Source organism: Anser cygnoides, chromosome 13 (genome assembly GCF_040182565.1).
Source record: "Anser cygnoides isolate HZ-2024a breed goose chromosome 13, Taihu_goose_T2T_genome, whole genome shotgun sequence".
Classification (NCBI taxonomy): domain Eukaryota; kingdom Metazoa; phylum Chordata; class Aves; order Anseriformes; family Anatidae; genus Anser; species Anser cygnoides.
Window position 1 is genome coordinate 1,208,469 of NC_089885.1, and position 25,612 is coordinate 1,234,080.

The following is a 25,612-nucleotide window of genomic DNA, read 5'->3' on the forward strand; positions in this document are numbered from 1 at the left end:
CTGCAACTTCCACGAAGTTGACTACATTTCTAAATCGAAGTACTTTCATTTTTGCCTGAAATGGTCATTATTCAGATCTTTTTGAAGTCTGGGAAATGCAGTGTTTCTCCAGACAAGTACACATGCAACAAAACACCTCTGGCTGAGTTTTGTGTCCTGACACTAGATGAGTTCCTCAGGTCACCAGAATGATTAAACACTAAAAACCTCCAGGTTAAATGATATCAATGTCTGTCATGTGAAGCAACAATAGGTATTCTTTATATTGGTAAGCCTTACACCTTCCAAATTGCTTCTGAAGATTTTAGTACTCTGTTAAGAAGTCACCATAATTTCTCATTGAAAAAGACCTCACCCAGGTTTCCTACAGGGATTTCAGAGTGGTGGACTGTAAAGAAATGAAACATTGAGGTTGCTTGGAGTCAAATCTGAAGGTGGGATGCCAGGGAAAACTGCATCTTAATGTTTTGATATTTAGGCAGACTTGACATTTGTTGTGTAGCTGCTAACAGAGCTCTCAAGGTGCTACTCAAGGGAGGGAAGATATTTTACAGATAGGCAATGTAATCCAGTGTTTGTTTTTTAAGGAATGTGGAAAGATTAGTGGATTATAACAATGTAACAGCACAATTTGAATTAAAAATGTGCTCAGACCAGTTTAATTGTGACAGAAAGTTTGTACAACTCACAGCTACACTGAAATTAGTATATAATATCTCACGAATTCATTCAATCTACTGCATCATACAAAACAATTTCAGGATTGCTGAGAGGGCTTACTTCAAATATACTTCAAAAAATTGTTTGCATTCATTTTATTTCACATTTTAACCCCTCTGTCTGTTTTTGTTAGTCTGTTCACAGTTTTCCAGAGGAGTTTATGCCATCTTTGGATTCTATGACCAGATGTCAATGAACACACTGACGTCATTTTGTGGAGCCCTTCACACTTCCTTCATTACACCCAGCTTCCCAACAGATGCAGACGTGCAGTTTGTCATCCAGATGCGGCCAGCATTAAAAGGAGCCATCTTGAGTCTCTTGACCCATTATAAATGGGAAAAGTTTGTGTACCTCTATGACACTGAACGGGGTAAGCACCATTGCTTTAAGTGCCTTTGCTATTTTATGACTTGCCACAAGTACTACCAGAATCATTATGTGAAGCCCATCCCAAGTTGCTTCTGGGTGCAGGTTGCAAATGCTGATTGTCCTAGAAATTTACTCTGATGGAACAAAAATGATAGGATAGATGAAAAGAAGGTATTGTCATATTACTTCCCATTTGTAAAGACCTTTTGTTAGGTGTGTAAGCATTCAATTTGGAATACATGGTTTCCATGGAACTGCAGACTCAGCTTTTGCCAGGGTTTCTGAGTCCTTGCAAAATGAATAAAGCCGGCACTATGAAAAAGACTGTTAAACAAGACCTTCCATCGTGCATGACATTGCAAATCCCTCAACACTTTGCATAAATGTGTGTTTCTCCTGTCACTGGACAAAGACAGTCAATGCTAAGATACACTATTGAAATGTCCAGGCATCAATAACAGTATAAGAATATAATGCATAAAATGCTTTAGGGCTCTGCTGGAGAAAAGATGTTCTAGATATGTCACATGGATATTCAGAGATGAATTCAGATTCATGACAAGAGTGATCAGAGATATATTTTACAAAATGAAAATATAGTAAAACCAGTGTTACCATGCTTAAGCCAATTGCTGACTAGTTGATGCATCAAAGGTAGAAAATCCTGTCAAAGGGAGATTTGAGCATCAGAAGCCATTTACTGTGAAGAATCTTGCATGTTTCTGAGGAGAAGCTGTTACCAGCTGCTCTGAATATACTGACTTTGCATAGCTACAGTTTTTACCCGCATAGCAATTTTTGCATCAGGTAGATATACTGCTGTCTTTCTTACCCATTTTATGACTCCAAGACCTTCAAAGGAGTCTGGATAGAGCCAGATAAACTCTGATTTCATTCCCAGCTCCCATGACAAAGGTCTGATGCCCTGGGCTACTACGTATTGGTAAAGATCAAGTCTTCAGTGGCTCAGCTTTTCACACTGAAGATTAATAGCTTGCCCAATAAAGGACGTAGTACATGTTCAAAATAATGTATAAAGTAACTGATAAAAGTTGAATGCTTGCTCAGCATTTTTTTGACTGATTTGGAGATGCTAAGTATTGCTAACTTTGAAAAGCACTAGCTATGAGGTCAGGTAGGAAAGTATGGAAAATCTTAGAGTGCCATTAGTTTTTAAATCTTTTAAAACCACTATACAAGCACCTTAATTTGTGATTTAGTCCACTTTTAAATGAAAGCTCCTGTGACTATGACAGTTATCAGAGTAAGGAAGGTTTATGACATTTGATGTTATTTGTGGCTAGCATGCATGTTATGCTAGCCATATGTTGTCAGGCATTCAGACTAAGTCTACCAGAATGGGGAATTTGAATTAGAGAACAGCATAAATAACTCTAGGATTATAACATGTAGCTCAGGGTTAGAAGATAAAGACCTGTGTCTTTAGGATGGAAGAGGCATCAGTGCATATACATAGCTTGATGATGGTCTTTGAGTTGTTTCTGATATGTGTGTGTTTTGAGGCACACTTACCACATCTTGTCTTTCCTTACTTTACATATATGCTCACTGCTGTTGCTTGATAAAATATTTGCCTTCACTAAAACAGGAACAAAAATGAACAATTAAATGTTACTGTATGTTTATTTGGGTTATAAAACAAACCTGGTAGCAGTTTTATCAGAACTATAATTGCTGTGCTTTTCCAGCATTAAAATAAATTAAGAAGATTCATATAGGAGGGAAAAAGGCATTAGACACTGAGAAATAGACATTATATTCCTTTGATAGCAGTAATCAGGGATGACCACACCTGAAACGTTTGGCAATCCCAGTAGCCTCACTGATCTCTTTGATAGGCCTTCAAATACAAAAAAACATCCCAAGAAGTTCTACAATAATAATGGTGAATGACTTTTTGTATCAGATAGCAAATAAGGCTGTACATGTTCCTATGCTGAGATACCACTGGAAACGAAAACACTAGAGCCGTTACAATTTTTAATAATTCCTGTCTTAGATACTTAACTGCCTTGGGGCACAAGCACTGTAGAGAGGTGTTAAGCAGTTCACTTTCAGTTCCTAAAGTGAACTATCATTATTTTGCTGCCTTTCTAGGAAGATTATTGTCATCTCACTGGTTTGTTCTGAGAATCTGAGAAATTTCAAAACATTACACTGCTCTTTCTTATGTTGAATATTAGGTAAGGAGTAAATTGTTCTTGCGACTAGTTTTATAATGTTCTGCGAAACTAAAGCACTGCAATGTATTAAACATTGCGTTTACTATTGATAAATACCACAGCATATTACAGGTGCCATACAAAACTGAATAAGCCTTATTGTGGTTTTATCGTGCTTATTGAACTATTTCAATTAAAGCTTAGGAGAATGGAGAATCATCTTCTTTATAAAACTGCTTTCCTTAAGCAGTGCTTTTTTCCTTCTTCACCGTCAAACTATATAATCATATGGTTTCCCCCTCAGTGACAGTAGGCACAATACTGTGACGTTTGGCTTTTGCAATGAAGACAAAAGATAAATCTCAAACAATAGAATAAAGTTAAGATCTACAATTATATGGAGAGGTGGTGAAGCTTTTAATCTGGTGAGTTAGTGCGTAAGTGTTGTATATGTTTATAATTGTAAGTATTTTCTGTTGCTATGAGATGACTGAGTGTTGCAGATTGTACTCTCAAATGCATATTTATGTGCAGGTGCAAAATAAAGTTTCTTAAAAACAGGAACTTTGCTGCTAAAGCACACAGAAAGAAAAACAAAGTGTGAGATTTATGAATTCCAGCAGCAAGACTTACGTCTTATTGCTTATTTCAGCTGCTGGACTTATTCTTCTGTGAAGAAACTGAAATTTAAGAGAAATATCAAATTGTATGTTCCCCTAGTACCAGCAGAAAAAGAATAAATTATACTTTGCAGAGAGTAATGATGCATTAGGAAAAGGCTGTTAAGGGAAGAAAGGACATTAAGCAGTGCTTAGAGGATATAGTCCTATGTTCATTCCATGCCACATGCTTTAGTTCATGTGAAAGGGAAAGGCAGGGCTGTGTTCTGTTTGTATGAACTCAAATCAGTAAGTTGACACTGTTGGTCTCTGTGATGCGTGCAAAATATCTGATTAATTATATGGTGCTAACTGCCTCAGTAGGCATCTCTGCAGTAGAACTAAGACTAATTAAGATTATGTCAGGATGAAATGAGATCGGGTTACATACAGAAAGCCATTAAGAATTTGGATATCACTTGTCAGGAAAGTCACCTTTTGCATCTCATGCTGAGGATTATATTTCATCAAAAAAAATCAAGTTTATTCAGTCTTCAGGTCTGTTTCTCCTCTGGCTTTGTGTTACTGTAAGTCAGACATTATTCTGCTGAAGCCAGCGGACCAGAGTAACACTAGTACGAATGTGTGGAGAGGTAGACTTGTGGGTTTCATAGTCTTCTTAATATTGTGTGAAAGTGTGAAGCACTTCTCTTCATTTAATTATAAAATTGGTGTGTTAGATTGCAGTACTGAAGCTTTTGTTTATTTAAATTTCCAGAATGTTTCTTAACTAACATTTCAGTTTATTTTTGTCTGAGAAACACTGTTTTGTACAGATTGTTCACTCCCCATCTGTCAGCACAACACAGGCATTTTGTCCTAAGTTATTTTGATTTATTGTATCTACTGTGCACAAAGACACTGATTTATGTCATGCAGATCATTTAAACAAAATAGCACCAAGTGATTTCTGCGATGTGCATCAAGTTTTCTTCCTCTTCCTTCAGATCATAGTAGTCATCCTAAAACATCAGCCTTGTAGGGCTGGAAAGGAGCTTTCTTTATGTTTGTTTAATGACAACTTACACAGTGGGACCTCAGTCCAGACGGAGATGCACATAGGCTTTATGGCATTGCAACCACATAGTTCTAGAGACTTAGAAGTATGAAATTCTTCTGTCATTTAGTTTTCATTCAGTTTGTCAGTAGGTATCTAAGGATACTGAAGATCAGGAAGAAAAGTATTTGCTAAATAGGATTATCATTGGCTAATAAATATTTTTTAATGGGTTAACATTGGCAAGGTGAATGGTGAGGCACAATAGTGTGTGTCTAAAGCTCTAGGTTATGTGGCTAAGAAGATTTCAAAGTATCTGGTTTCATTTCTGAAAGTAATTACATCTTTAATCCTTACTGCCACAGAAACACAAAAATACAACCTGATGGGTAAGTATGCCGGAGGGCTGAAAGTTTACTTCCAGAAAATACGACCTGTACCATTCATCTTCACCGTGAAACCTTATGGTACCCTGTTGCATAAAGAAATGCCAGGTAAAGAGACAAAAAAAAAAAAAAAAAAAAAGGAGAGAAAAAAAAAGTTGCAATTGTAAGCTTCTTGATGATTATGCATAAGGCATTGAGTTTTTTTAAATTGGGTTCAGTATATGGCAATGAGGACTGATTCAGTGCTGCTGAAGACAAAGAATAACTCTTCTGTTTAGTTCTGCTTTTACAAAATGAGGTTAGTTATCTATTGCTATCAAAGGACAAGTCACTTCTGTGCTGCTTTCCCTGGGGAATGAGAGATTTGAGCTGATAAAAGAAAAGGCCTGTAGAACCAGTCTCATTATATCTCCCACCAAATTAGAGTGATGTTTTTTTGGGGGGATGGGGGGGTGAAATAGTTGCATTGAAAAAATACTGCTATGTAGAACATACCATTTTTTGCAAAAGTTTTTGGGTAAGATTAATTTTTGTGGAATCCAGCGAGACTTCGCTTTAATACCTGATGATTCTCAGGGATTTGGGAATGTCAGGTGCTGGTACAGCTTTTCTGAGCAGATGGAGTCTCTGCTGTGATGAAAAATGTAATCCAACACAGAATGACCGACTCCTGTTTTTAATCACCTTCCACCAGCAGACAGATGCAAAAGAACTCTTCTTACCACATAACCGGTTTGTTAAACTCCGTATTGTCTTTCTGCATGTCAGGAACTGTTAGCTTCATTTCTAAAGATCACTCTTCAATAAAGGGGAAAAAAGAATATGGTGGTAGCAGCTACACGAGCTTTAGCAAAACCTGAATTCAGCACCCGCTGAACAGTCAAATGTCAAAAGAATTGATAGCTGAGCTGTTCATTACCATGTTTATTCTTCAGAGCAGGGGAGCTATGTCACTAGCTGCAGAGCTGGTCTGACTCCATTGCATGAAGGAAAATGGATTTGAAAATGACTCATATACAGTTTACTTAGAATTAAACATGGGATCTTTCACTTTGAAAATGATAATTCTTGTTTATAAGTATGTTTATACCTCTTGAATTTTTCACAGTTTTATCTTTTGTAAATGTATTTTGCCTGCACTTTCAGAATAGTGAAAGGATTTAAAATCTTGACATTATCTTCTTAAACATCGGTCTGTGGCAAAGAATAATGGAGCATACAAAGCCTGTTTGGAAGCCTATAAAACGCCATGAGAGGCAAGAGTTACTCCCTTGATTCTTCACCTTGATTCTTTTGAGCTTTTTGGATCATTTGCTGGAGTGTTTTGGACAGCAGCCCAGGATCACATGCATGACATGTAGGCAGTATCAGTTGCTAGCATTTAGGCAGCAATGTAGATTGTAGAATCACAGGATGGTTTGCATCAGTAGGGACCTTGAAGGTCATCTAATTCCAACCCCCATGCCATGGACAGGGATGAGCTACCATGTTCTCCTATCCCACTTCTTTGTGCACTGGGAAATGCACAATAAGAAATAAAATCCTGGCAAGACCTCCAGAACTGAGACTTGGCCTCCATATCACAGAAATAGATGTCACCGGTGTCTGTACATTTGGAGAGTAAGTCCCAGTAACTGCCATCCAGAAATTCACTTCTAAGTCACAACCTCAGCAAAAGGCAACTTGCAGCATCGCCACAAAATGTTGCATGTTTTGCATGGCTTTCATTGAGAGGATGCGATGTAGCTTCAGGTTTTCAGACTCTGGTACAACAGGGAACACACACAGTGTAAAGATCCTTATGGTGGAAAATCCATTATTTAGATTTAAAGAACAATCAAACTCCATTTAGCTATGTGCGGTAAGAAAAAATTTTCTTTCTTTCAGTATGTTTTTATAAGAATGAGTGATTCTACCATCTCATAATGCCTGGAATTTGTATTTATATTGAATGGAGAACTGTAGATACTGCTTAGCAATGTTTTTATGAAATATAAATAATTTACCCTGACAAAGAGGCAAATTTTGACATTCTTATTTAGGTCACATTGCTTTGTCGCTTTCAGCAGTATAATATATGAACTAAGGCACTATTCAGGAAACACACCAGAATCTCAGCTGAAATATTCCAGGATTGCTTTACTGATTGACTTTACTGCCTAAATGTGTTAGGGAATAATCTGAGCCTGAACAGTTAAATCTAGCTTTTTGGTAATCACCTGCCATTTATTTCCTCTGAAACCTGTAAAGTGTCATACAGACTCCCTTTACCTTGGTGTCTGTGGTATACAGATACAGAAAAAAGCTCTTTCACTGATCCTTCCCCAAACAAATGTTGAGACCCTGTGTGGGAGAATGGATGCTGGCTGGTTTTTCGGTGGACTGCGAGCCTTAAGCATTTTTCTCCTGATTTTTCCCATTAGCTGCTATTTGTTTAGCTTACCCCTGGTAATCACTTAAACCGTTTTTCGAGCTTATGAGCAAAAGGAGTGAATAGACTTCGAAAATCATCCAGCGTGACATGTATCATACTGGCAAAACTAAGTTGCAGCTAGAGACCACCAGCATACAGAGTTCATCCTGGTATTCTGTACTGAAGCTTTGTGCCACTGCAAGTTTTGTGTGTACACAGAGGGTTCGGTTTGGTGTTGAGATGCCCGGGCAAAATGCCTGAAGCTGCTGGAACATGCACTACTGTCAGCAGTATTTTCCAACAACAAGTAGAGTAACTGCACATGTGCAGCAAACACGTGTCTTGTTTCATGGAGCTCCTGAGGAAGCATATCAGCCCAGCCATGAAGGAAGGTAGGAACACCAGAGCAAAAGCATGATATAACAGAGCCTTCATACTGCTTGTGCAGTGATGCTGTGATGTTGTTCATTCTCCTATCCACACGTAGTGGTATTGGGATAGGGGATTATGGTGGCCTCGCTCATGCTGAGTGTGAATCTGGTTGTGGCTGAGAGGAGGAGCACCAGAATCTGACCTCAGTTTTTGTGAAATCAGCTTGTAATAATATTCAGGGATACAGCATGTGTGCTGGGAAAGTCCTGGATAAATAATTTCTGGAATCCCAAAGCAGGATGTGTGTTACACGAGTATCCCTAATGAAAGTAACTCGAACTCTCAGGCGTGTGAGCTGAGGCCTGAATATGTTACACAGTAAACAGGAGAACAAACTCGCCCATGCCATAGGGATGAAGTTCACAAGTCTTTGCATTTATAAGCTTATTTGTGTAAATGCATACATTTGAATAGTTAGCTTTTCATGAATATATATGCTTTATCAACTCTTGGTATAGCCATAACACATTTAATTTTAGTGCTATTTGTATTAGTAATTTAAGCAGCAGAAGCTTTTGTTCTCTCTTGATTTTGGATTTTGTGTGTGTCAGCAAGGCCTAAATGGCCAGAGTCTCACATTTCCAGATTCCTTGAAACAAAGGTAAAATTCAGGACAGCTTCCAAGTAGAGGAGGAGGGGAGAAGGGCTGAAAAGATACCTGAGAGGGGTTGCTGGCCCTTTTGCTATGAGACAAGGGCAAGGACTTGACACAAAGCCAAGCCTTAGAGGTGAGGAAAGGCTTTTGCTTGGAACCAGAGGAGTTAAGGTAGAATTTGTTGAACTCAGGGAGGTGCTGGGACTTTTTAGACTAGGAAGGAAGGCCGGGAGAAAGACTATTGACATGCAGAGGATTGAGCACACTTATATCAAACCTATTTATTAACCCATCTCATCCAACAGATCAATGAGTTTACTTAGAGCTACTTTGAATGTATTATTTTGTATTGATATATATAGCATAGCTTTTAAGACTGGAAGACTTAATTGTCTTCAGCATGTAAATGCTCAGAGCAAGGCAGGCTAGCTTTACCTGGGAGCTTGTGCTGATTCTGTTCATGGAAGTGAACTGTCTTGCTTATTAAAGTCTGTGTAAAGGGGGTGGTACTTTGAGTAGGACTGAAGAAAGCAGGACTGTTTGGTGATGAACTCAAGATGAAGAAGTTCTGAAGTATATATCAAAAAGAGACAGATGCATAATGTTGCAATAGTATGTGAACTTTAATACATATTTCAGTGGAGTTGCCTGTTCTGGTTGTCATACATTCTCCAAAGAAAGACATGTTGACATCCTGTACCTTAATGCAGTTACAATAGCAGTATTTAGCATTTTTGTATTCTTACAAGTTTGTGTATTTTATCACTCTTCATTGGATCTTGACTCCATGTTTACTCTTCCTATGTATATTTTTCCACCTAGAAATAGTTTATTTTAACCTGATCAAGATGTATTATTGGTGGCCCGTGATATTTTGTGGAACAATGTGTGTTTCTTACTCAGAGTGAGGGAATAGATTCCCTACATAAACCACAAGAGACTTCACACTCTTGTGAGCGTGATGTGATAGCAAGAAGATCTTCAGTTCAGGCAAATGAACACCATTCACCAGGTGAAAAACTTTTGTGGAGTGAGCACACGGTGTTGTGGCTTAATGGAATGATACAGGAGTGACTGTAATAGGTACAAGTGGTAAAAAACACCAAACACAAAGGAGATTTCTCCAATGTTTGAGGAATATACAACTAAATTGGAGCTTCTCAACAAGCAGGGAAATCAAAGCTTCTCCTTTCATAGACTGGCTTCAGACACTCAAAGGCAGGCTCTCAGCTAAGCAATGACATGTTCTTTTCTCACTACCAAAAGAGGGGCTTCGTACGCAGTTTGAATTTCTTTTGATAAAGGACTATATTGCATGCTGGATGAATGGTGTCTAAGAATTTAGCTTTGTTAAAAGCACTTTGGGCTTCTGAAATGATTTCCATTTGATGGTCTCAAACAACAATGTATAAAGATCAGCAGCATCTGTGTAGGGCAAACAACAGTTTTCAATCCTGTTTTTCAGATGGAAAATTTGAGGCACTGATCAGGTAACAGCCTGATCTTCATCTACTTACATCTATGGAAATAGTTATTGAGTTCAGAGCACATGGAGCTATGATTTAAGAGACATACAGAATGCCAGACTGGAAGCCAGTGGCTGGGTTACTGGTGACAAACAGATTTTCATATTCCTGCACAAGATTCACTTTCCCTTAAATTTTACCTTGAATTTCCTTTCTCACATAGAAAAAAACTCGAGCCTTCGAAGAAACTCTTAATGGACTACTAAGAAGCTTTGCATTTAAGGTACTTAGTTAAATTTGGAGTTTTGTATGAAAGACATATCAGTTACAGCTTCAATACCTTCCTTCAGGTATGATATCTGGCCCTCTTAGATGTATTTTACTTCTTCAGACTTAACAATTGACTAAACTAGTTTGACCATAAGCCTTTTGCTTCCCAGAAAATATCAGCTGTCTCAATATGCATAAAGATGACTCGGATGCTTTGTAGGAAGAAAAATAAACGTGAATGCATTTATGATAAACCCACTCATCCGGCAGGTGAAGTGACCTCATATTGTATTTAGGTTAAGGATTTTTTAAAGGAATTTTCTCTTAAGAAGATAGGTTTTTCTCTGGTTTCTCATGAGACATTTAAAATCACACCTTTTTCTTTTTTTAAAAACTTTCCTCCTTGCAATTCACAGCTTGATAGCACTGTGAGCATGCATTCCAGACGCTATGTAAAACAGTGTACTACTGTAGTACAGTGGAATGAAGGATCACAGAATCACAGAATCGTCTAGGTTGGAAGAGACCTCCAAGATCATCTAGTCCAACCTCTGTCCTAACACTAACAAGTCCTACACTAAACCATATCACTAAGGGCTACATCTAAACGTCTTTTAAAGACCTCCAGGGATGGTGACTCAACCACCTCCCTGGGCAGCCCATTCCAATGCCTAACAACCCTTTCAGTAAAGAAGTTCTTCCTAACATCCAACCTAAACCTCCCCTGGCACAACTTTAGCCCATTCCCTCTTGTCCTGTCACCAGGCACGTAGGAGAATAGACCAACCCCCACCTCTCTACAGCCTCCTTTAAGGTACCTATAGAGAGCGATGAGGTCACCCCTGAGCCTCCTCTTCTCCAGGCTAAAAAACCCCAGCTCCCTCAGCCGCTCCTCGTAAGACTTGTTCTCCAGACCCCTCACCAGCTTCGTTGCCCTTCTCTGGACTCTCTCGAGCACCTCCTTGTCTGTCCTTCTTGTAGCGAGGGGCCCAAAACTGAACACAGTACTCAAGGTGCAGCCTCACCAGAGCCGAGTACAGGGGGACAATCACCCTAGACCTGCTGGCCACACTGCTTCTTATGCAAGCCAGGATGCTGTTGGCCTTCTTGGCCACCTGAGCACACTGCTGGCTCATATTCAGCTGCCTATCAACCAGTATTCCCAGGTTCTTCTCTGCCAGGCAGCTTTCCAACCACCCATCTCCCAGCCTGTAGCGCTGCTTGGGGTTGTTACGCCCCAGGTGCAGGATACCTCCATAAAATGATTAAGTATTAATCTCTATAGAAAAAAAAGTGAAAAGTTCCTGACATGAATTTTATACTCCGTAACAACGATTATTCACTCCTTCAGCTCTAGATGCATAGCTTTTGCTGGCCAACTCTTTTGCTTTGATTCATGGTGCAGAGAAGAATCACTGGGAGAGAAAGGTGACCCAAAGTTTTATTCCTCCTGATCCTGAGCTCATCGTTTTCACAGCCTGTTACTTTGCACTTAAAAATATTTCTGACTTACCTTGGTTGCTAACAGCCCAAAGAAACAGATCACCAGCCAGTGATTTGCAGAGCATAGCAGCATTCAGTCAGAGCTGTTCTTCAATTTATTAAAGTGATTAAGCACAGAATTTTCATCTCTTGCAATGGCAAACTATCCCCTTTATTGCTGAGTGGTTCTCCTTTGATTTTTAGGGCCTGATTCCTCAGGCACTGCTCTGCAAACTGGGTGTACCATGGAATCTGGATTTGCATGAGAAATAAATCTGTGCACCCTCCAGATGAATGGGCTGAGTCTACGGAAGCTGAGGTGTTTCTGCCAGGATAGTAATCATTTAGTGAGCAGTGTGGGTTTATGCATCATGCCTGAAACTGAGCAGTTTTGTAAACCAGACCTGTAGCAACTGGAAGCATGGCTCCACTTCTGTTCTCTGCCCCAGTGCAGTGATCTGTGCTGAGATGTGAATGTTTGGTAAGCTACGAGCATCGCGGTTCCATGCTGTTATGATAAAACAGCATCAGTCTGAAAAGGTTAGCAGATACCAAGCAGTGGTTGTTAAGTTTTTTTTAGGAGCTTCTAAGGTGGTGTTTGCTTTGGGGATATTTGTGTCAATGCTGATAATAATAATATGCAGTGAATTGCTGGGTCTGTACACACACCAGATATAGGAGGACTGCTGTAATTTCTGCTGTTTTTTGCATAAAGTGCTAAACTTTTATAGTGTGGTGGTTTTTTTTCCTGCTGTTTTTGAAGCTATAATATATGTCTTCAGTCTATTCACGTTCAGGAGAGCAATAATTCATTTTTGATAACACAGATTTTGATAATGTACCCAACTGTACTTGAGAATGGGTTTTTAAAGGAGCATGGCCACACCATACACAGCACTGAACCATACTACCGTAGACCAAAGACAGATCCGAGTTGTATTGTTTGTTATAAACACTTAATGTCTCATGAGCATTTAGCTGAAGCTCCTTTCCCCTTTGTAAATTAAAAGCCCCTTCCAGCTATTCTAGTATAACCTAATGAAATGTACGAAATGTCTACTAAAGCCTTTCTGTTCTCTATATGTGGTATATAAAGCAGTCCCAAAGACTGGCTCTGGTCTGTTCTTAAGCTGTCTAGGTCACAAAGCCATCGTTAAGAAGCCTTTTCCAGAGAAGAAAATACATAACAATGGTATTTAAAGATTTTCTCAGGGTACTTCAGAATATTTTAAGCACCCTGAAGCCATCAGATAAATGTAGTAAATAATGCAGCCAGTTTTAGGTATCTTTTTTGCAAGGTGGTTCATGGTGATAACTCATATTATTGCCATCTTTGTAGCAAAGGCTATGTATGACTGTAAATTTCTACTGTGATCCCCTTGGTGATATTGAAATAATGAATGTAGTCTCAGAATTAACATGGGAAAGCATTTACTAAAACTCCTGGGTGCCTTCTATTCAGTTTGAGAGGTATCATTCATACCCAAGTATGGGTGGTTCTAATGGGAGAATATATCAAATAAACTAAAATGTTGGGTAAAGTTATGATATAAACAGTATATTTCCTCTATTAGATGTAATTTTCAGTTGCCATTACATCCTGCTGAGCAATCTAAAATATATGGAAGAATCCATAATTATCACTCATCTTTATGAAATGTCAAAGTCATATACTCCATCAACCTCAATCTATGTGCATTAATTCATGAAGAATTTAATTTGATGAGTTTAAGTCAGAACTGCAGTATAAAAGCCTTTCAGTGCAGTTTAGTTATTTTGCCAGCATTATATACACATAACACCATCATGGTCTAGACTGGATTGTGTCACAATCTGCTCCTAAGACTAAAGATTTTGTAAATGTGTTTCTAGATCAAATAATGCTACTTACTGCAATCTTATTTCTTAATGATTTTTCTTTTACCCTACTTAAAAAAGGGGAAATTACAATTTTATGCGAAAATATTAGTCTTTAGTTTGGGTAGTTTAACGTATCTTTTATTAGCAAGATAAGGCTTCATTCTTTAAAAAAAAAAAAGTGGGGAAAAAAAACAGTCGTCTGACATTGACTGAGCAAGATCAAACCTTTGAGCTGACTACAGTGGTGTCAGTAATTGCTCTGTAGATAGAATTGCCTATTGCTTAGTAGTACTAGTGTTATCGATCAGTTGTTTTTGTCCATGAGCTGACAATGATAACCCGAAATTAGATCAAGATTTTATTAAAGGAAGAAAATCAAATTATGCCTGGCTGTAGACAAATAATAATGAGTTATATGAACATATAGTTATTGCAATAACATTTTTTGCAGAGATTTCTTGAAAATAACCCCCCAAACCCTCCTGTTTCACTCATTTTTCACACCATGCTATGCCTCCCTCACCTACACAGCAATGGGCAAGCCTACATGCTCGTAATGACATTGTTACAGTAGCCGCAAAGAGGGGGAGAGGTGGCGGGGGGAGATCTGGACTGTTCTGTAAGAGAGGAATTTCAGGGGAGGTATGTGAGGGGGTGAATACAAGGATGCATAAGTTATTGCAGCCTCAAGGCAATGGTAATTTATGCACTGACAGTTCGAGTTTCATGCTATGCTATTTTAGAAAAGCCTTGCAAAGTAACTGCCTCTGTTACATTAGTGTATGTGTTGGTTTTAGAGATATTCCACTTCGTGGAGACAGTTTGAACACAAACATTTGAAACACATTCATCGCAGTGTGGTAGTTGTCCTCCTTCAGCAAGAAAAAAAACAGTAATATAGCAAGGATAGTTATTTTGCACATTCTAACATGAATTTGAATGCCCTGAAGGATTTTTCAGGGTTGTTTCATTGCTTATTTGTCGGTTTGTAGATATGTTGATGAAAGTGAAAATTGTGGCTTAAGATGATGCATGTACATTGTATTAGTGTAAATATTATTTAGTTGTCCTTTCTGGCACCATTTTGCTACACTTAAAGAAAGCAACAAAACGGATGTGAAAGGCATACATTAGAATAATGACCATTTTGGTTTGCATGTTTTCCTTATGCTACAAATCAGAGAAAAGCCTAGCTGCACACAGGGTCAATAATACCAAGCAGTGCTTCCCTTTCGACATGAACAATATAATAATATTTGTACATTAATGGACCATTTCCTTAAAAGGAAGAATTCAGTCTGGCTGTTTGATGATGAATTCTCATTTAGATAGCAATAATTTCAGTGAGTTTAATAAATATAGTGGAACTATATATCTGGAAGAACAAATAAAGAACAGTGGCTTCAAAAGTGTGACATGACTAGAATTACGCTGAGTTTTCATTAATAATAAATATGAAGCCAAACACAGTGAGTGTAAGCAGCTGTAGGCCATTACCATTTAGATTTAATTTAAGTAATCTCTGGATTGACCTTCTTCAAAAACCGGTAGACAATATAAACAGATCATCATCGGACTTGTAGTGAATTTTACGTGCCAGCCGCATCCTTATAACATTTTATTGGGTGTCCCATGAAAATTATGGCTAGAAAGCTAATGGGAGCCGTGCTGTTATTTGTTCCTAAGTTTTAAGTGCTATTCATTTTGCACAGATAGAATCTTGGTTTACAGGACATTCATTTGCATTTTTCTGCAGATAATGTTTTTGTGGCTTCAGTGACCTCCCTCTGACTATAAAGCTGGATTTTGTCAAAGTGCTTTTAACATTAAAACTTCTACAGTAAGGGATTCGGAGTGTTGCTGAAGGTAACTAAGTTGGTTCAGTTGCGTAAAAATCAGAATATGCCTCAGAGCATAGGAAAAGCCATTCACTACATTTTTTTTGAAGTGAAGCATTGCATGTTTGAAACAGGTAAAGGTTTGACCTCATGTATTTTAAAATAGTTTCATTACAGGTTCAGGGGAAACAGCAACAAAATTGTAACACAGACATAAAAATCATGATTATAAAAGAAGACGAAAAATTCTCCAAATTTTTATATTCAAATGTGTTCTTTTTTCCTAATCCCAGACAAGTGATATTTACGACTTCATATAAATAATGCTATTTAAAATGTTTGCTTAAGAGCAATGAGTTAGTTGTGTCAATAATGAGAATTTTTATTGTGGGCCACTTTGTAATACTCTGATGGTTATTTTTTACACTTTTATTGAATTCAGATGGTAAAAATCCACCTAGCTGTTGTATTTAATCTGCAGTCGTTACTGGGAATGGGAAGGGGATCTCTTCTGGCCTGGAGTTTCGGCAGCATCTACCATGATGGTGGTTCTTAAGAGCTACTAAAGAAGTCATTGCTGATTATTACACCAGAATGAAGGCAAAAGGATGGGAACATTTTGCTTCAAAATTGAGAATTAGTTTCAGTTTTATTACTTTAAATATATTTATAAGAGTTACAATATGAAGCATAATGGCCTCAATTGTCATACAGACCACAGAGTCTAGAAGCAATAGAAATAGAAATTGCTGGGTCACGAGGGAATCTAGTTTTCCATAAACTAATAAAAATAATGTTCTAATAATTTCTATGTGATTCTTCAAGGATTTTTAGGGACATATTTGTTAAAGAAAAGTCGAACACTAATACATTTTAGTTTTACTTTTCATTAGAAAACTAAAAATTTTAGTTTTTTCCAATTACTTTCCTTTACAGAGTATTCCTTTATGCAGTGTCGTAATCTCAATTTACTGTTCACAGTTTTGTCTCATTTTCTTTCCAGGGCTTTCTACTTTATTCTGTGGTAATATAACAATAGGTTCTTCAACATAGGTAATAACTGTGTATTTTCTCCCCTTCCTGTCAGAAATAAAGCTTAGAAAAAAAATTTTGTTCAAGTCAAGTAGAACCTGGGAAGGAGTGGGAAATGTTCAGCAAAACAAACATTACAAAGTTCATTTGGGGCCACGTTGAACAATTTTAGTTTATCTGGAAAATCTGGTTCACATTATTTTGAAAACAACCTTTTGTTTAATCTTTGTTCAAATTTTGAAATGAAAAGTCTGGAAGAATCATTTTAAGAAATATTTTTCTTCATTCTTTCAGCCAAAATGATAAGTTTAGCTTGGCCTGAACTAACTTGTAGCTGTGGTCCTCTCCCCTCCCAAAGTTCTGTAGCTCTGTTCTTTCATTATTGAAAAAAATTGCTTATTGAAAAAAAAAAAATCACCAAATCACCAGCTCTGTTACTGAACTAAGGGAGCGGGAATTTCTAACATGACAGTTCCCTAAACAGTAAATGAAGTTCTGTGCCCATTTGTGATTCATGCAGTGCATCAAAGAACATTTTTAATTTATTTGAGAATGGCCAATGGCCACACTTTATGGAAAAAAGACAGCAGTAAACACACTGCTTTTAGCCAAAATAAATGCATTAGGACCTTATTTTGGCAATCTTCACATCTCAGTTAAATATTATGATTCTATGCAAGGATATGATTTTACTGAGACTAGAATTATTTATATACCTGCCCTCATTTGTTATCATCAACACTTAATTTTGTTGTATTAATATTTTTTTAAATTATGGTTATGAAACTGTAAACATATTATAAGTTTTGTCCTATGCTAAGTTTGCTCAAGAAGCAAAATTAGTATTTAGCAATGATTTTTAAATCATTAAATTACAGATTTACTGCCCTTCTACAGTATATAAAGTTATTTGGCATTCATCAATCATTTGTAGGTATAAATGATTATTATATATAGATACATATTTCCTAAATAAAAAGCATGAAATTATCATTAACGCTTTATGCAAAGACAGATATAACAAAAGTTTTGATTACAATTTTTCAGGTACGGATCAGACTACTTTAAATGTTTATTTTCTGCTCAGTGCAATCTTTTCCATATGACTTTTACGTGCTTTTGTGCGGTGTTGATCATATATTATCTTTGTAGAATTCATGAGTATTGTTCATTTAAACAGTAAGTTAGCAAGGTGAGTAATAGCATACTATTTTATTGGTGTTTTCTCTTTGCCCCAACTATTAGTTTGTATTTACATAAGGAAAGTTTATCAGGCATAGGTGTCTGAACTGCACCTATCATAAGGAGCCTCATCTATTTAAGAGCTAAGGCTGTTCCACCCAGATGCAAGAAAACCCTCAGACAAGAAGCAGTCAGCTTTGCTTAATGTCATATTTCTTGCAGGGTGCTTTCCAGACAGTCGGCCTCATCTCTGTTATTTTTGTCTCGTCTCTTGGAGATGAATGGTGCCATGGTACCGCAGGGGTCAGGTGAAGCCATGGTACATAGTTGTGCCTTCTAGTGGTGAGAGTGTTTTTGCAGATGGAGTAGATGAACACAGACAAAATCTTGTGTCGAGACTGTCTCATCTCTTAGGCCTAATGGCATGTATCACTCATTCTCACATCGGGATTGCTGAAGCCCTCACAAATACCATAGTAAAAATTCCATTAAAATTGATGACAGCTTTTCCTTTGTCCTGTTCAGTTTTCAAAGCAAAAATCCCAAGCATCAGAATAGAGGCTCCAAAATCCATTTAGCTAAGTAAGAAAAAATTACCTTGCCAGGAAAGCAAGCTGTTCTGTACTCCTTGCAGAGGACACAAAAGTTGGTGTTTCTTCCAGAAACCTGATCACAGAGGAGCACTGCATGCTATTGCATTCTAGCCACTGGCTCAAGAAAGGAGCTACTACCTGCCACAGTGTTGTAAGGAGAAGTTGCCCCTGTTCCAGGCCTCTGGTCTTTTTAGACATAGTCAAATTGTAAGGTAAAACCAGCTTCTTCCTCTACGGTTTATAGAAGTGTATAGTTTAAGAGGCAAGCCTTTAACTTAGCCTTAAACAGCCTCGAGTTGTGCCAGGGGAGGTTTAGGTTGAATATCAGGGAGAATTTCCCCACAGGAAGCATGATTAGGCATTGGAACAGGCTGCCCAGGGAGTGGTGGAGTCGCCATCCCTGGAGGTATTTAAGAGACGTGTGGACGTGGCCCTTTGGGACCTGATTTAGCAGTGGATTTTCAGTGTTAGGTGGAGGGTTGGACTTGATGATCTTAAGGGTCTTTTCCAACCTCAGTGATTCTGTGATTGTATTCTAACTTTATGTATTGGAGCCTTATTTTCTAACTGTGCCTGGAAGTTACCCTGTGCACCAACTCCACTTGTTTTTCCCATAGGATTGTTGCATTCAGCTGCTAGGAGTTGCTTTGAAAATGCCCAGTGGAGCCTCACCTTCTGTGGGGGAAGCACAGTCAGGGTGCATCAGTTTCACTGTTTAAAACCATTAGATTTGCTGACCATTCAGTATAAAGGCCATCCTGTTTGGAACAGAACAAACCAGCCAGAAAAGTATTATACAGCTTCTGCCCCACCCGGGTCCCAAAACAAAACACTTGAAATAGCCAGTTAGCAATGCATCACTGAGGTCAGTATGTGTATTTCAGATACAGGCACTGTGCTTTTATTTACTACTCAGTGTAGAGGGATGCAGTCTGTACATCCAGCAAAGGAAGGAAGAGCTGACTTCCACCGTGTTCCACCTGGATTGGAACAACAGCTTAGCATAGTCTGGGTGCTGCCACATCTGAGCCTTTGTCTCTTGTTCTTGCCACATCTGAGCCTTTGTCTCTTGCCTTCCTTTGTGCTAGTAGTGGTATTCTGGAACAGTTGGAAGAGAAACCACAACCTGGGTCCTGAGATGCCAAGAAGGAAATTGAAGGCATTCTCTGACAGACAGCTGCTGCAGAAGCTCCCCGAGTATTGCAAGGCACTCCCATGGTGCTAGAGGTGGATCCAGTGTGTGTCTGAAGATCAGTGTTGTTGCTCTGAGGAGCTATGTGAAGGATACAGGAAATGAAGCTTCAGTAGGGAGTGAAACCTTTCTCACATTGTCAATACTCAGTGTTTATTTAAGAGAAAAATCAAAAGATTGTCTGATAGCAAAGAGCTTTCCTGTGCCACACCAGATGTTCAGCTGCATGCAAAATTCATAGAGAAGCTGATGGGAGGTATGTCTAGTGTATTGGGCATTTCCATGCTACTTGAATCTCATGTCTCTTGTCCATGTACCTGAAATGCTGAAATCCATGGACCAGAAATGCTCTTTGTGACTTTTTAAAAGATGATCATTGGGATTCAAATTTATCCTTTCTCTCTTCTTTGGCCATTATAAAATCAACTGCTTAGAAAGATCTAAGTTACTCCTGATAAGCCTTGACAGCTACATACTGATTTCTTGTTAACAGACATGAGTTTCCACTTTGGTAAGTGCTGCTGGTTCAAATTAGAGTCCTGGTGTTTGAAGACATCTGTCAGGAGGGAGCTAAGAAAGATGAGTTGAAGTTTATAAAGCTGACAAATACAGGTGATGAGGCTTGCCTTCCAGTTTTTTCTATATAACAAAACATCATTTTGCTTCTTCTTTAATAATGTACTGCAGATGGCTAAGTTAATTTTAACTTTAATTTTTAACAAGATAGTTTTTAACTTCAAGAGACCAGCCAGTTTATTGCATGTAACATGTAATAATTATCCACTAGCCCAGTGGAAAAACTACAGCACATGTGGTGCAAAATCACAGAATCGCCTTGCTGATACGTGTTTAATAGTGTAAGCAGTTTGACATAGTGCTTGATGCCATTCCCTCTGCAGTGAATGGCAAAGCTCCCTGGAACCTGGTGCTGTTGGAGAGGTGTTCAGTGATTGGTATTAAGTGAATTACTTAGTGATTCCTAAGTGTGCCTCAAAAGAAATATTTGTAGGTCTAGACTGTAAATGAGTTCTGTATAGCTGTTGACAGGAAGCATTGCGAACCACTTTGTGGTCATGGCCTGATGAGCAAAAGCATTACATGAAAAATGTTGCAAATTGCTTGCTTTTAAGTTCTGAATGGCATGAGGTCCTGGTTTGTCTTTCGGAATTATATGCTTAGAACCAAACGCAGTCTTTCTGTGAACCCTTTTAGGAACAACACATATAATTTCTGCAGGAATATGGCTGACATATTCAGAAGTGTTCTAAGAATTCCCACAAAAATTCTAGATGTCTCTAGCTGAAGCATATTTAGGCTTGTGGTCATTGACAGCGTTTTATATCTCTTTTCTTGTATGGGGAATGGAAAAGAGCTGATCTAGAGAATATATAGTTCATTTATCTCTCTCCCTGCTTCACGCCCAGGGTGTTATTGTTCCAAGATGTAAGAGGGAGAAGAAAATATTCCTGTATGTGGAAAATAAGGTACTGGTGTTACATGTAAGGCAGAGAAACTGGAAAGTCAGGTTGTTTCTCTTCTGCTATTCAGGAATAGATGATGGCATAAATCTAGCCCTCTCTGGAGTCCTAAATACAAACGACATTTGGGAGTGTGCTTAAGTTAGGCTGAAGGTCTGCTGTGGCAGATCCACTAATGCTACATGGTAGGACCATAATCTCAGCTTTGCATCTTTCAGCATGCATTTGTTTTTAATCAACCCTCAGTTCCACATCGTCCAAAGTGATAGCAGTAAATCATAATGACGGGGCAAGTAAATGAGCAGAAGATGTGAGGTGTAGCAAGGGAGTCAACAACAGTGCTGTTTCTGGTAGACAGGAGTGAAGACACCAACAAAATTTCCATTACCAGCACAGCCAAAAGGGCTATCCAAAGAATAAGGGCAGAGATGCACAGTGTAGACTTTTTTAAATAGGGACAAAATTTTTGCTGCTTTTGTTAACAATAGCTAAGGCTAACTTGTCTGTGCAGCAGCACAGAATGTGATTCATGACCTCTTGATACACTATAGTTGTATAGCACAGTCATAATAACCCAGTGTTTAAAGAATATGCTTTTAAAATGTTTGCTTTTTTTTTTTCCCCCAGAAAAAAAGAGTAGAACATTTTCTTGTAAAAAGAAAGGTGTTGGCTTGATATTTCACTGCAAGGAGAGGGTTAGCTTTGAGAACAGTCAGAGGGGACCAGCTCCCTGGAGTAATCACTACCATTATATTTTGAGCCTGGAACGTCTCCACATTAATAATTAGTCAGGATAGATGGAATTTTTTTATTGAATTCAATACCAGTTGCTCACAGGCGTGACCGACCTGGTTTTTCATTGCTTTTCATACCTGCACAGAGATTATTACAGTGGCACAAAGCGTTAAAATAAATCTTATTTAGTTTACTTGGGGAAAAAATAATGACTAAACATCAAACAACAGGTGCCACCCAACTGAAGGAGGCAGTGGTGGAATGATAAACTTTTGTTTTTAAGCTTTCATCTGTGCAGAACCTTTACAACCTTCCCATTCTGTATACCAGGGACTTCACTTGTTCTGTGAAACCTTTCTCTGCCCGAATGACTACAGTAATGATAAACTGAGTGATAAGGACCGTAAGTGTTTGTGCTTCTAACTCTGTGCACCATTCACTATATAGTTTCTATTTCAGATTAGATAATACAAAACTTTTTGCATGTTTTATCATTGTAGTTTGCTAAGCATGCAATCAGATTTGTGAGGCTTTGGAGTCACAGAAGAGTAGTCATGTATCAGGGTAATGTCAGAACAAATGGAATAGAAGAGTTCTTTTGTTCCACTGAATATTGGATTGAATATTTAAATAGCATATAAACGTTTTAAATAAGAGTAAACACTTGGCAGTGTAATTGGGTGCGAAGCCCAAAGTAATTGGAGTACTGAGGCTGACTGATCCCAAGGATGTTTTTGTTGCAGCTTCCTAATTTTACGAAACAACTCTGAGAAAACATTAAGAACAATTTAGTTTCATATTATGAAAATAATGAGCTTGTAGCTTAGATGCAACCCCTTCCTTTTGCAATATGTATTCTGCCACTCTGCAACCACTGATAGTCTTTCTCAGATATGTGCTCAACCCTTTTAGTCAGGTAGTGCTTATCTGTGCACTTGTTGAATGTGTTGCAATGAAATAACTAATTAACAGTGTATTCTGTAGAGAGTTCTGTGTCACTTTTTAAGCAGGCCACAATGTACGTATTCTACGCATATCCTATTTTCATAAATTATTTACAAAGGCACACAGGACAGGTCTTTCAGAGGTATTTAGGGTTTCAGCATAAATGTAGGCACATTGTGAAAAGTACCTTAAGCACCAACATGCCTTAAAGTTAAATCAGCAGAGTGCAGATACCCTGCCTGTTCAGATTCTTCAGCAACTGCATCTTAATTGCCTCAAAAATCTTCTCCTACCATCCTACCCGAGTCACTTTTGAAATGAAAGGCAGATACCTGTGAAAATGTTACCTACATTGCACTGTGACATGAACCCTTTTCTGAAAGGATCACAGGCAAAAGCATGATTATTTTTTTCACTTAACAAATTGTTTCCATTTCTAGATTATATAAGTCTTTACCATTTACCATGGGCACACGGTGAATGAAGCACTTGTAACCTTTTATTGATACTGTTCCATGTTCGTGGTGATGCAGTAGTGTACATTTATGCTAAGATGGGGACAAATTTTGAGGCTATATGCCTGTCTATTGACACGTCCTTTATATGCAGAATCAGTTTTGTCTAAGGTAGGTTGATATGGTAAGGTTGAGCTTTTGTTGAAATTGCCTTTTAAGTCATATGTTTTTCCCTGAGTTCTGTTTCTCTATGAAGCCCATCAGATTAGTCTTTCTAAACCATCAATTATCAGAGCAATAAGTTAGGCAAACTCTGTCCATGCCTAGCTAATGTTACCTTTTTTTTTTTTATGATAGTTCAGAATTGTGTTATGCCTTCCTGTGCAAATTCTATTTGTGGAGCATAAAAATTAAGGGGATGGCACCACAGGGAAAAAAAAATATCCAATCCCTGAGCATAATGTCTTGGAAGGAGGTATGCTGTGATCACAAACTAGAAAATCTGGTTCTGAAACCCAGCCCTTGTTAAAGTGTGGAGCCAACCCCAAGAATATTCTCCCTCTCCTTCCTTCCCCAAGTGAGCACATCAAAACTTGGAAAAATGGAGGCAGAGCTAAAGTTTTGAATCACATTCCCGTCTTCCTTTAGTGAATATCTATGCTGGAATGTTCACACATTTCCATGTATTCCAGCATAATATTTAATCTAAGCTGCCTCCATGAGCTAAATTAGGAATAGCATACGCAGTAACTGCCCACAGATACTTAAATCTGTGTTTTCCCCCATCTAAGCATACGGACTACAACCTCTGTATTTGGAAGTGGCAAAATACAAAGCAGCAGCCAAAAAATAATCTGTGTGTTAGCAGAGAAGGGATGGCTAATGCTAAAATCGTTAATGTTTTTTGTTGTTGTTGTTGTTTTTTTGATATAATGAAACAGACCTCTAATATTCAAACAGGATTATAGAACTGCATATTAACAGGGCATTGTTTCCCCTCTACTATCTTTCTTCAATAGCAGGTAAAGATCTAGGAATCTCCTGACTGACAATTGGCAGTTTCTGCTCTGTAGGTGATGTGAGCCTGTTTTGTGTCACCATCCTGCGGAATAAACCAAGTCTCTTTGATGTCCAGAGCACGATGGTGCAGGAAGTAATGGTGTTGGGTCACTGATGTAGAGCACTGAGCCCATACATACTCATTCTGCCTCCTCGTTCGTGTTAAATGTCTTGAAAAGTGACTTGTAAGCTTGTAAAGCATAAGCTTTGCGCTGGGTCAGGTGTTGTGGTGTATATCGATGTCATGCTAACCATCTACTAACTTTGTAAATTGTCATACTGTTGCCTCACTGCTGCAAGAATCAGTGTAAAGGAAGTTACGTGATATATATCTGGTGCTCTGGTCATTGCAGTGGAACTGTACTTTTGTGTTTAAGCCCAGTTCAGGCCAAGTAGTCAGGGAGGTGTACAGATCTGTCTTAAATTAATATGAGACCTTGTAATTAATGAATACGTGCTTGTTATGAAGAGAAATGCTTGAACTGAAAAAATATAGGTAATAGTGCTGTATAAAAGCTCCATGTTGCTAGCTATTGGTAATGAAAAGGCAGAAGTAACAGTGACTGAAAAGAAACACACATGCAGGCCGTGAGGATGGATCCATAAATTATCATTTACATTATCATAAAAAGTCATTTAAATTTCAGAATATTTTTTAAATCAGCACTCACCCTTTGATTGCTATATTTTTTTAGTGTTCAGAATAAATAAAAGGAAATTAACTTACAGGCTGGGACATGAGACATATTCCAGATGCAAGGGCAATTAAAATGCTGGATACCAAAGGGTGAGATGTTGATGAAGAGAGACTTTGAAAGGCTGATAGCATCTGTTAACGAAAATTCTCAGAGGCAAAAGATTTGTTTACTCAGGTAGTTTGAGAAACAAAGTATAGATAAAGGTTAGGGACAGGAATAAATATGTTTCTAACATGATTGACTGAAGGTCAGATAGAAAGAACAATTTTACTATGTTTGAGGACAGTTCAACTAGCATAATTTTTTTCCAAGACATTTTTCTGAGGTGAACCTAGTTGTTTTTTGTGACATGTATTTCAGTTCATAGTCTGATTACCATAATCTTCTGTGATTGTTTCTTCAAAGGAATAATATTTATCATTTCTTAGACTCAGCAGCTCTCAACGTTTTTAAGAGAAAGCAGGCAGCAATGCCCTTGAACGTTCATGCTAAAAACCCTGTGTGTATCATGGCAAAGAATTAACTTGTGTTATCAATAATTTTAAATTTGCAGCATAGATTGAAAATACA

The 25,612-nt window shown here is 38.1% G+C and overlaps 1 protein-coding gene across 11 annotated transcripts in view; it reads left to right on the top strand.

Annotated features, from left to right (window-relative positions):
- Positions 1–25,612, top strand: part of GRIA3 (glutamate ionotropic receptor AMPA type subunit 3) — a 606,096-nt gene that overhangs the window by 493,528 nt on the left and 86,956 nt on the right. For all 11 annotated transcript variants that reach the window (XR_007165837.2, XM_048070799.2, XM_067005236.1 and 8 more), the window contains one exon: positions 854–1,093. Coding sequence is in view for 10 of the 11 variants with exons in the window: in XM_048070799.2 (XP_047926756.1) it covers positions 854–1,093 (240 nt within the window). In the remaining variant the exon portion in view is untranslated. The remainder of the gene's footprint in view (positions 1–853; positions 1,094–25,612) is intronic.